Here is a 12,060-nt window from a genome sequence, read left to right as displayed (position 1 = left end):
TAAAGGCTCTGGGAACAGCTGGAGAAAATTTATTGCCTAGACAACAAACCATTTTCCCCTACCTGCTGTGATCGCAGAATGGCAGCATCGATCTCCTCCACCTTCTGAGTGATGGTGTCGCTCACTAATCGGTAGCGTTCATTGTCCTCAGCTACCATTTTCTCAAGTCCTTCTCTTGCCCTCCATGGTACCAGTTCCAGCAAAGCACTGCTCACTTCATTAAGGGAGTCCAGTAAGGCTTTGTTGTTCTTAGCTTCCTTTTTCAGTTCCTGAAAACATACAAATAAGTAAGTAACACTTAAGAGCTTCAACAGACTTTTCCTTTAACTGTTCTTGGAGCTCAAGTCCTTTGCAGGCGAATAACGTGATGGTTTGCCCCACTCCCCCTTCCCTTAGTTTCAGTTAAGTTAAATAAACCTTTTTTATTTAAAGCTATTTTGCAAAAAGAAAAATGTTTCCTGAGAAGTTGAAAGAACAATTCATTTGTCGACATGGCAAGATTTTATCTTTGAAATTTAATATAAATATTTAAAATTTCAGAAGCAAAAACAAGCAAGTTAACATGTATTATTCTTTGCTTTCTGAGAACCTCTAAGTAATCAGGTAACAGAAAAGTAAAATGAACAGGATATTCCAAGCCAGAATTAAGTGACTCTCAAAATGAGGACAAACTGGCTGTAAATCATGACAGTAGACTCATTACAGGCTCAGTGAGACTGACCTCACCAACTCTCTTTCACCCACATGTGATCATACTTCAAGGATGATAAAAACAGAGGCCGATATCTTGGAAAAGAGGAATGATTACCATGCAGTATACTACCTCTGTGATACAATTAGAAAACCCACCCCATGTTATCTTAAAGAAATATTGGTATTCCAACCAAATTATGTGTATCTCCGAAACAATGATCATTTTCCTTTTTTTTCTGTTTTCATCATTCTTCCCTTGGGTAATAAACTATACTCCCAGATATAAGACTCTTGAAACAATTATAATATACTGTTTTCATTTCAACTTTTCATCTGGGCTCCTAAAAGTTTAAACAGTTGATCTGCTGCCAATTTCTATTGGGTCTCCACCCACCAAGGCATCCTTCAGCATATGTAATGACATAAGACAAATATAATTTTATTTTTGTGTGAATAAGACTCCCTAAAAGATAAAAGACTAATCCAAAATGCAGAAATCAGAGCTTACTTTTTGTCTCACTTGTGCTTGACTTGCTGCTTCTCCTTTCAGAACCTGAGTTTCATATGAAAGTAATTCCACCTCCACTTTGTCCAGCCAGGTACACAGCTCTTCGTGTGTGGAGTGCAGCCGCCTTGCAAGCTGCAGTGCCTGTTCCAGAGTCTTGGCTACATCAGTGCTCAATTTAGTAATGTCTTTGTACCTTGCTTTAATGGCTTCCAATTTATCTTGGATTATTAAAACTTCATCACCTAAAATTTCAAAGTCACGTTATTTCTTATGAAAGAAAAAAAGGCGGGGGGAGGGTTTCTTCAGATATTATGGAACACTGATGAAATTTTCTAGAGAACAAAAGGAGACATTTTTCTAAAGATAACCCTACTCAAGAGAAGCCCTTTTCTAAATTTTAATCTTTCCCAAGACTTCAGGCAAATCTAAATCACTCTGAAAATACAAATGTAGAAACTGGAAAAGGCTAAGTGTCTTTAGTTATGTGAAAAGCAGTACTTTTGTGTCTATCTGTATGAGACTTTGTTTTCAAAGAATAGGGGTTAAAAACTGCTTGAGTTCAAATATTGACTTCATGCATGGCTTAAAAGCTGGTTACTTTGGGCAAGATACTTAGCCTCTCTGCTCTTAGTTACTCATCATTACTCATCTGCACTATTCCAACAGATCTTTATTTGCCTCTACCTCATTTTTTTGACACACAGAAAAATTGTGTCCTGAGCTTCAGATGTCTAGCTCAAGGCTCTTGATTCTACATTTAATTTCTTCAATACATAATAAATGGTACTTGCCCCCAACATATACATATTGCTGAACTGGATATAGGTATAGTGAAATTCCTATGGCCAAAGGAATCACTAAAACTAGTTTCCCTGAGTTGTCCTAAAAATCTCATCTAGATACTAAACTATGTATCAGTTTTCTCAGTGATTCAGACATGAAGAAATGCAGCCTGTGTATAGCTCTGCACATAGCCATACTGTGTGTCACTGCAATGCAATCTATCTTAAAAAGAAATTGTCTACAACCTACGTGTTCATCTGCCTTTCACAAGTGGAAAAGTAATGTGACTCTGTCCTGGGCTTCTCTGATGAGCTCCCGTGCCAAAGTGCTTTATGTTATGAGTAATACACACAACTTCCATCAAGAACTCAAGTGAGATCATGAGAAAAAAGTGAGATCATATCCTAACCACCCCCTTGATTGGTCTTCAAAGTATTCTCCAGAATGAAAGTCTTGGACTGGACCAAAAACTATAAAGTGTTTTGGTTTTCTCCCATCCCTAAAATATTTTGAAAACAATAGCAAATGCTGACCACATGATGATTTGATTTGAAAGATATCTCACCTGTGGTTTGTTTAAGTAGTTCTAAACCATTTAGTAAAGCCTGATCTACATTTTGTTTCCTGAGTAAGATGTCCTCTTGCAGAACCTAAAAACACAGGTACCATTTTTATGTGGGGGGGAAAACATTTAAGTTAGCATTAACATTAGTTAATCTCAGAGAACTTTAATTAGATTTCACAGAGACATATTTGAGTCAATATCTCACATTTTCAAATGTTCTTATTGTTCCCATGTTTAAACCTCTTCTTTTCACCACCAGGCCCCATGTCCCATGTTCGTCTACCATAATTCACAGCATATGCCTTTTCAGAAAATACCTAGGGCCCTATGAAAATGGGCTTTGTGGACGTACTGAAGTACTGGTTAATATACGTCTTTGTATACAACAATAAAATAGCAAAATGAAAAGTGAAATATCCAGCTAATTGGATAGAGCCACTCTTTTCTTTAAAATGACTTCATTAAAAGTAATCTGTATAAACAGTCTTTTTTGAGTACAGTGATTCATCAAAATCATCATAAACATAAAATGACACAGAAATAAGGACTAAGAAATGACAATTGAAATGAAAAAATAAGATAAAATAAAATAAAATAAATTAAAATACCCGAAGTTCAGACTGCTGCTTCCATAGCCCCTCAGTGCTGTAATCCTGGACTGAGAGCTTGCTCAGTTTGTCATGCACTTCATTCAGCCAGTTCATCAGTTCAACTTCATCTTCCCCAAAAATCTTAGCATTACATAAGGCCTGCTGGAGGAGCTCAGACCTGCTGTGACTTTTCTCTTGAATCTCAATGTACCACACTTGAGAGAAGTCTAATTTACTCTGCACCATATCTTTATCCTCCCTGGAGCTCAAAACCTTTAAGGACTGGCCAATGCTAACAGCCTGGTGTAAATGTTTATTGTGATTGATGATGTCATCTTCTAAGGCCTAAACAAAGTTTAAAAAAATAAAGAAGAAAAAAAAAAAAGAATGGACAAATAAAAATGAAAACATAAATAAAACTAAAGCACGACATGTGAAATGGATTTAGTTTGCAATTAAACAAAACAATAGTACATAACTCAAATTTATGTCACAAAACCACACAATAAAAACTGAACCTCTCTAATGTGTGATTTATATCTTACTTTGTGCTGTGAAATTTGTTCCTCAAGTTTAGATGCTTGGGTTCCTATGGGTTCACAATTCACCAGCCTCTTTTCTATGGTTGTAAGCCACTCGTTCAGTGGTTCTAAGGTTTCATGAAATTGCTGTGCTACCACCGAGATACCTTCCAACTGACGATTCCTACAAATGTGCCAAAAGGTCATTTAGTGATGAAGAATGTGTGAAATATTCAACAAAAATCTTCAGTCATGCTCCTGCAATCTATTCTAAACATTTTCTGTAGAAACTATCTTAGGTTAAAATTTAAATCTCTTAACATTTAAAGAACATATTAAAACAATTCTTCTGTTAAAAACAACTAAAGTTGAACAACAGATCATCCTCAAGTTCGTGAATCTCATGAAAGTCTGAAGTAATCTTTTGTAACAATACTTCCAATAATTAGTTATAATAATGAGAGCAATGTTATAATAATAACAGTAGCAATAGTAATGACAACAGGTAAAATTTATTGAACACATATTCTGTGCTAGGCCCCATTTTAAGTGCTTTATATATTAATTTCAATTGGAGCAACAGTTACTGAGATTGCTTTTAATCAAATGGTCAAAACGGGTTTCAAATTTTAAAGAGCATACATAGCTTCTTCCTCCAATGCTTAGTGGAATTAATAGTGATTCCCTATTTTATAAAAGCGCAGTGTTAGGTTTACTTCCCAAAACCAATATTAATATTTTACGGATTAAAATATCACAAACAGAGGAGGACTATTCATTGGACTTTTACTGGCATTTTAAAATACCTTTGGAAACACGTTTCCTCAGTTGCAGAGGACTAAAGCTAAAACCTGTTTCCACTGCCCTCAGTATTTATCTAGGGCAAGCTATTGTTCTGGTCTGTATATGGAGTACCTGATTCACTATCAAATCCTGTATACATAATTTCTGCTGGGATCAACAGATACTGTTGCCTCAACTTCTTATCATGTTTAATTTTCAGGGAATTACATGTTTTGAAAAATTAGCTTTCTATGAGGAAGAAGGGAATTATAGAAAATTGGCACGAGTTATTAAATATAATTTCTATAACATCAAAATACACACATATTTTAAAAAACTTTCAGTTGATACATTTGATCCTAAAAAATGAATAAAATTACTATATTCATAATTACCTCTGGATTATCACTATCTATGACCTTTTTTACTAAATTCAAACATCAAATCATCTAAAATCAGTGGAAATAACTATTCTGTGATGGGATTTCACTTACTATGATTTAAACTGTCCACAATAAATCTGGGCATGAATCATAACTATTACCAATATCCCTCAATTTAATATCTCTGTGAAGAAAGTTTTAGGAAAAGAAGACTATTTATGGTAATAAAGCAGAGATCTAGACATTCACTCATTTATTATTTTAATATTACTGAGAGTATCTCCCATGGCAGCCAGGGCACAGCTCCCAGGGCACTACACAGAATGGTTAATCTGATGACACATATCAAAAGACAACATGAGATTTTTCACCTTTTTGGGAGCACTTCATTCTATGGCCCTAAAGCTATAATTAGTTATACTGTGTATTTAAAGTTTAGACAAATCCTTCTCTTTACTATTCTGGTTCCAAAGAAGGTGGGAATTTATGTAACATACTCATTCAAGTCAGTGATTCCTCTATTTTTATCTATCTTCAACCCAACCAGCCTAGGTGACGACTCTTCAATGTAGCTACTACTATGGTTAGTCAATGTGGCATCAATGCAGATACTGAAATATGGGTTGGGGTTCTGGAATAAAATTGTTGAGAACAAACACCCAGTGGAGCCAGGCTCTAGGGTTCCTAGCCTTCATGAAGTTAGAGCACCCTTCTACCTTCTTTGTTTCTTAGCTCCCATTCCCCTCTAAAACTTAGCTTAACTGTCATTTCCCTGCCCCTAGGCTAGGTTATTCCTGTCATATGCTCCTATAGCAACCTGTATTTCTACTTTGAGACATGACATTTATCATTACTTCTCAATGACTATAAACCCTCTTAGACTGTACCCTATAACACAAGACCTAACTCTGTGCCTGATGCATGGTAAGCAGGAAGTAACTATGTAATAAACAAATGAATTAACCACCCCCAAGGGAAATGCTTTCCTTAAAAAGTTGGAACATAGAGGTGACAAGCCATTACCATTAGAGGAATGAGGAAAGAGGCACTACAATCTTTGCTATCTCTGTTCACATACATGATAAACACAGGAAAATCATGATTTGAAGAAAAGTATTACCAAAATACAAAATGTTAGTTTTGTAGACAGAGGCCACTGCTACTCTTTCAAAAGAACTGGAAGTATGTAAGTTACCTTGTTTCAGCTTTATTAAGCAGTGCCTCCCATCTACTATCCAAGAGACTGAGCTGTTTCAAAATTTTCACTTTATCTGCAGGCTCTGCTGTTGTAGCAATTTTTTCTCCTTCTCGTTTGATTACCTCCACCGTAGATTTGCGGTCATCCAACAATCTTTGAAGAAGCTTGAGACAAAACATTAAATATAAAAAAGCAAGGGAATAGTTATATGAATATGAAGTAAAACGTATTCTAAGTACCTCTGAAATATGACAAAAATGTATTTTGTATGTATGCACATATGAAAGGATGTGAAAAGTGGGATTTTAAAGGTAATTCATTTGTCTAATGATTTATTACTATTGGGTCAGACACCGTGGCAGGGGCTTCTCATAGTAGACAAAACTAATATTGGTAAGACCACTAAACTCATTATTAATTTTTTAATATAGAATAATATGGTAGAAAGTGCCGTTTAGGATAACTCCAATGAATCATGAAAAAAGTGCAAAATCTCCATTTTTGTAATGAAATAAGAATGCCTTAAACATTCAACAACTATCTGCCCTGTCAAGATACAAAAGGTTCCTATAAATCATTACTGTTTTCAAAACCCTTTCCCAAGTTAAACAATCCATTATAGACAAGGAAGTTAAGACTCAGCCCAAGTTCACAAGTTAACAAGGGTAAAATGAAACGAGAGACTCTTGGCTCCTTTTACCAGGTGGGACTGGCTCCTAAAATCTGTGTGAGGCTGCAAACTCAAACAGCTTTTACACATCATTGCCAACAGGAAGAGAGGGCAGAAGATGTCAGAAATCTCCAAGGCTGGCTAAATAAGACTAATATTTCAGGATTTAGCACCAGAAACAAAATTCAATTTGATTCTAAGTAAACATTTCAAAGTACCTGAAATGAAATGTTTGTTGTAAGAAGCCTTTTACCTTGCTCTAATCTAATCAAACAAATAGCTCATGAGCAACTGCTGTGCACAGGCACTGTGCTGCCAGCAATGAGGAAGGCCTAAGTGTACAAAACAGTATGCTTCACTGCTTCCTTAATGATCCTGACTGATAATTAAGGATTAAAGATTTGACAGTTACCCAGAAGTAAAAAGCGAACAGAGTATTTTGAGATCAAGACCACCAAGGCAGAAGGTAAGAGGAACTTGTTTAAAGAGAAGGGTAAGACATACAAACTGTTGGCACAGGTTTTTATATACTAAAGTCATGATATAATCAAAGTACAACAGGTGCTCTGGCAGCAAGGAGAACTAATTACTTTGATACATTTTAATAACAAAGCTTCTAGCAATTAAAAAAGCAAAATCAATTAATAGGTTTTGTCGGCTAAGCATCATGACTCTGGGAGTTAACTTTAAATTGTGAATGGTAGACATTGTATTATGCAAAAATCACACAAATGCAATGTGTTTCCAGTTATGTTTCCTTAATCCTTACCTCTAAATCTATTTCTAATTGGTATAGTTTCCCAATATGCTGAAGTTTTCAAAAACTTTTAGGGAGACAGTATTAAATGTAGAAATTAAAGTAAACAGTAAGTCTTAAATACAAAAAAGAAATTGAGGGTAAATGTGGAATTTTTGTTTTTTCCATTTTTAATTGATGAATAATAATTGAATTTATGGGGTGCAATTCGATGCTCTGATATATGTATACACTGTGGAATGATTAAATCAATCTGATTGACATATCCATCACCTCACCTACTCATCATTTTTTTGTGGTGAGGACCTTTAAAATCTATTCTTTTAGCAACTTTGAAATATACAGCACATTATTATTGGCCATGCCAAATGAAATAAGCCAGGCACAGAAAGAGAAATTTAAAATGTATCTTTTTAATAAATTTTTTTAAAATGTAAAATTTGTAAAAATGTCTTTAAGTTTTAAATTAAAGTAATTAACATAATCCACCCACTTCTTTCTAAAGTTCCAGAGGGGAGCAACCTTACCAGGATGCCATGCTCTAGGATCCTTCCCACATGTCATTTCAAGTCATGGCTGGCTGATTACTACTCAAAGTAGTACTAAATGCTTCATACCTGACCATTGCCATCAGGGGCACAGAAACTATCAGTGTGGTCACTCTCAGGTACATATCATCCCTCTGAAGACCCTATTTTCCCAAATTGGCCCCATTTTAGTAGTGTCAAAAGACACAATGGCACATTCCTCAGCATATATGAATCAAATATTTGTCTCTTTAGTAATAGGTTGAACCAAAAGAAACTTTCAATATTTAATATATAAAAAGACAATTTCATAGGGATCAACCTAATATGTAAGGGAACAATGATATTTCCATACAAATGCCATCTTGTCAGTGAGGCCTTCCTTGATGACCTTATTTAAAATTACACACACACCCTTCCTCCATTCAAGCACTTTGGGTCCCTCATCTTTGCTCTATTACTTCCTGATGCCTCTCCCCCATCTCTGCTTTATTCATCACTTGCTAACTTATCACCATGCATTTATTTACTTTACTTATTATCTCTCAATCCTGCCACACCCTTCCCACTTGGTTTCAAACTCAATGAGAAATTTTCATCTTTTTTATTCAGGGATATATTCCCAGCATCTGGAACAAGGCCTGGCCCATGGTAGATGTTCAATAAATATTTGTTGAATGACTAACAAAATAATGTCTACAGCAGCAATAACGGGTTAACTAGGTTATCCCATTAATTAAAAGGTCACAAGGAGTATTTTTTCTCTTGTTATTAAGATTCAATATGAAATACAACACAAAAGCATGACTAACTTACCTTTTGTTCTTGTATCTGGGCCTTTACCACTTTGAACTCGGCCGACGGAGGCTTCTGATTGGCCACAAGCTCCTCAGTGTCCACCATCCAGCTAAGCAGGGACTCCAGGGCATCCTGGAATCTCCCACAGTGCAGCAAGGCCTCCTGCAGCTGGGCTGCTCGCTGAGCCACCTGCAAAGTGCCAATTGTTTCCACTTATTTATTTGTTTCACAAAATAATGCAATCTGAGCACAGATCACTACTTTACATGCTTATTTTCCCATGTGTTCGCAAATTTTCTTTTCCTTTTCACTTAAAATTTACTCAAAGCATCGACAGTGGGCAGGATACAAGTGAAAAGGAGACAAACTCTAAGCAAGTAGGTGTGAAAATAAGGTCACCATCACAAATAGTCAACGGAGAGCACTCAATCTTGGAGATTTTTGAATTGTCTAATACGTTTATGATTAGCAATGAATGATTCAAATATTTTAGAGTTATCGTAAGAAACAACACATTAGTCATTTTTATCAATATCGCATTTTATTTCCTTCTGATAAATATCAGAGATAACGATTTTTAAAAGACTAAGAATAAATGGAACTATTATAGCAGAGAGAATCAGAATTGTATTTTGCTAGACAAGAATAACAAAAGTATCCAATTAAGTTCTGCTAGCTCCAAGCTCTGGAGTCTTTTTTCAACCAACCAGGCCCTTTGTCTTCTAGTAAATGGAGTCTCTGTGTCCTACATAGAGATATCTTATTGCTTGTCTCACAGATATTTTCCTTTTGGACTGAATAAAGTAGCTGGCAAGATATTGTAAGTGCTATGGATTATATTTACACCTGACACAGCATTCCAACTGTGTTTAAGGTGCACTACAATATGTATCAGACTTTAAAGAATGAATAATGTAGTTTCAAGACCTGGCACCTGCTTAAGATTTCAATGGAAAGAAAACAACAAGAATAACCACCACTGCCACAACCAGATATGCACTGCCATCCCATAATAATTTTCTGATAATTTATGTCGCATAAGAGCTGCCTGCCGTCGTATGGTCAGCGTTATTTCCCTAAGATATCAGAGCATTATTTCTAGTGGTTTCTCTCATGGGAATTTAGAAAAAGGTTGGATCTACATCTTACAAGTAATTGGGGGTTGATGGTCTATAGTGAGGGTGGCAGGACTTAGTCCAGGAATGACATAAAGATAAAGCTTTGTTTGCACAGTGTGAAATTAGTTGCTGATATTTGAAAATAGGAAGGTGTCACATAGAAAGTGAGATTTCCAGGTTATTTTGAAAGTAAATAGAATATCTGGCAACAGTGGGCCTACGTCCCTACATGTCAATGATCTTCTGGAACTAAGCAGTGACTGGTACCCTTACAGATGCATGTGCCCATCATACCTGCACTGTTCTAACTGTGACCATGTCTTGATTAAAGGCAAGATAACAGCAGGGAGAGGCTCTGTCTTACCCAGTTTGCTTCCTTTCATTTAGATTCCCTACCTAGCTCCAGTAGGCATCTGAGTTTGAGCTACCCAGTTTACAGTAATATAAGACAATAGACATATTTAGAAAAGTTTGGTTACCATAAATATGATTCATGGTCATAACAAATGCTCATGAATAATCATCAGCAAAAATAGCAATGAAGGGGGTGAGAAAATTACCTTCTTATTGAGAGTCTTCCACCGTGCATTGACATCATCCAGGTCATGCTCCAAGCCCTGAGTGCTAGTGCTTTTGGCAGCACTCTGAATAAGGCCTTGACCTAACCAGTTTACATCTTGCTGTTTACCTTGCAAGGGTTCAATCTCTTCTTTCTGGAATACCTGCAGTTAAAAGAGTCATAATTATATGAGTTATATTACTTATCAACCACCAAATATATAATAAGCATTTCTTTAGGCATCAGGTTGTGGAAACTATCAATTATTACAGAGGTAAAGGTAATTTTTATTGTCTAGCCATAGATCATAGTCACCTTCTGAAGAACAGAAAGAAACTAAATATAAATTAATAGCACATCAAAAGCATTTGAGAATACTAAAGAATGATGTTCTGAGTACACTTAATCAAGTTACTTATAAAACCAAGAAGACAGTACATGTCTCCTCTTTTTATTACTTATCATAGGATGAGAATGTTTCTATTTTCCCAGTTTAACTGTAGAAAAAGATTTACAGAAAATGCTAAAGAGCAAAAACATAAAATAAGTAAAAAATGAGCCTTCATGGGCAAGGCAATCCTAATAGGCTCTCCTAAGAATGGCTGTTGCTAGCTGGCAACTGAAGCTTGAGACACACATTGGAAATGGAAAATCAGGGACAGGATGAGGTGAGCCAAGTGGCCAAAACATGGCTTGGCAGGAGGGCCAAAATATAGAGATAGGAAAATGAAAAATACATAGGCATATGCTGCAATAGTATGGATCCCTACACAAATAGCCTCCTCAATGTCTATGAAATTGCCAATGGACTCTTAAGAAATGCAATGACCTCACCCCATGGATCTGATCACACACCTCACTAGCACAGCAACTCTGGATACTCTGTGGTCACTGTCACCCATACCTGCACTGACAGTCATTTCCCAGCAATCTCTCTCTTATTGTCTATCCCATCCAACTTATGGTTCCCCAGTTGCCTCTGACTGGCAAAGGATTTAATGTGCTAGATTAAAATACAAGTGCCATGAAAGCAGAAATTTCTGTTTTCCTTACAGTAGTTCTATGACCTGGGCCTACCAAGGTACCTACCATGTAATATGTACCCAATATTTATTTGCCAAATTAATATCAGTATAGAAATTTATATTTCTATCTTAGGTGGATGACATCAACCCCTTAGCAGATAATACTGGGAGTAGATACATCAATATTATTATTATTTTTTTGAGACAGGGCCTCACTCTGTCACCCATGCTGGAAGGCAGTGGCACAATCACAGCTTACTACAACCTCTGTCTCCCAGGCTCAAGCCATCCTCCTACCTTAGCCTCCCCAGTAGCTGGGACCACAGGTGCATGTCACCATGCCCAGCTAATTAAAAGAATTTTTTTTTTGGTAGAGACAGGGTCCCATTATGTGGTCCAGGCTGGTTTCAAACTCCTGGGCTCAAGCAACCTCCTTACCTCAGCCTTGCAAAGTGCTGGGATTACAGGTGTGAGCCAACTCTTTCATAGATAATATGTTTTTAATATAGGGCTTGGAGGATGCCATGAGGAAAATAAATTATTGGAACTAAGGAAGGAAAGTTTCACATAGATATTAAGGTA

The 12,060-nt window shown here is 36.3% G+C and overlaps 1 protein-coding gene across 16 annotated transcripts in view; it reads right to left on the bottom strand.

Annotated features, from left to right (window-relative positions):
- The window catches only part of DST (dystonin), a 385,237-nt gene that overhangs the window by 66,977 nt on the left and 306,200 nt on the right, over positions 1-12,060 (bottom strand). For 15 of the 16 annotated variants that reach the window (XM_010387943.2, XM_030928393.1, XM_010387944.2 and 12 more), the window contains 8 exons: positions 10,455-10,616; positions 8,795-8,965; positions 6,022-6,188; positions 3,685-3,844; positions 3,158-3,484; positions 2,550-2,634; positions 1,202-1,443; positions 63-269 (listed from right to left, as the gene is read on the bottom strand). In XM_010387943.2, the coding sequence (XP_010386245.2) occupies positions 63-269; positions 1,202-1,443; positions 2,550-2,634; positions 3,158-3,484; positions 3,685-3,844; positions 6,022-6,188; positions 8,795-8,965; positions 10,455-10,616 (1,521 nt within the window). Of the gene's footprint in view, positions 1-62; positions 270-1,201; positions 1,444-2,549; positions 2,635-3,157; positions 3,485-3,684; positions 3,845-6,021; positions 6,189-8,794; positions 8,966-10,454; positions 10,617-12,060 lie in introns of those variants that run through there. The other variant, XM_030928390.1, reaches the window with a different exon arrangement.

The sequence above is a fragment of the Rhinopithecus roxellana genome, chromosome 4 (genome assembly GCF_007565055.1).
Source record: "Rhinopithecus roxellana isolate Shanxi Qingling chromosome 4, ASM756505v1, whole genome shotgun sequence".
Taxonomy (NCBI): domain Eukaryota; kingdom Metazoa; phylum Chordata; class Mammalia; order Primates; family Cercopithecidae; genus Rhinopithecus; species Rhinopithecus roxellana.
Note: the sequence above shows the minus strand (reverse complement) of the source record. Positions and strands in the feature narration are given on the sequence as shown.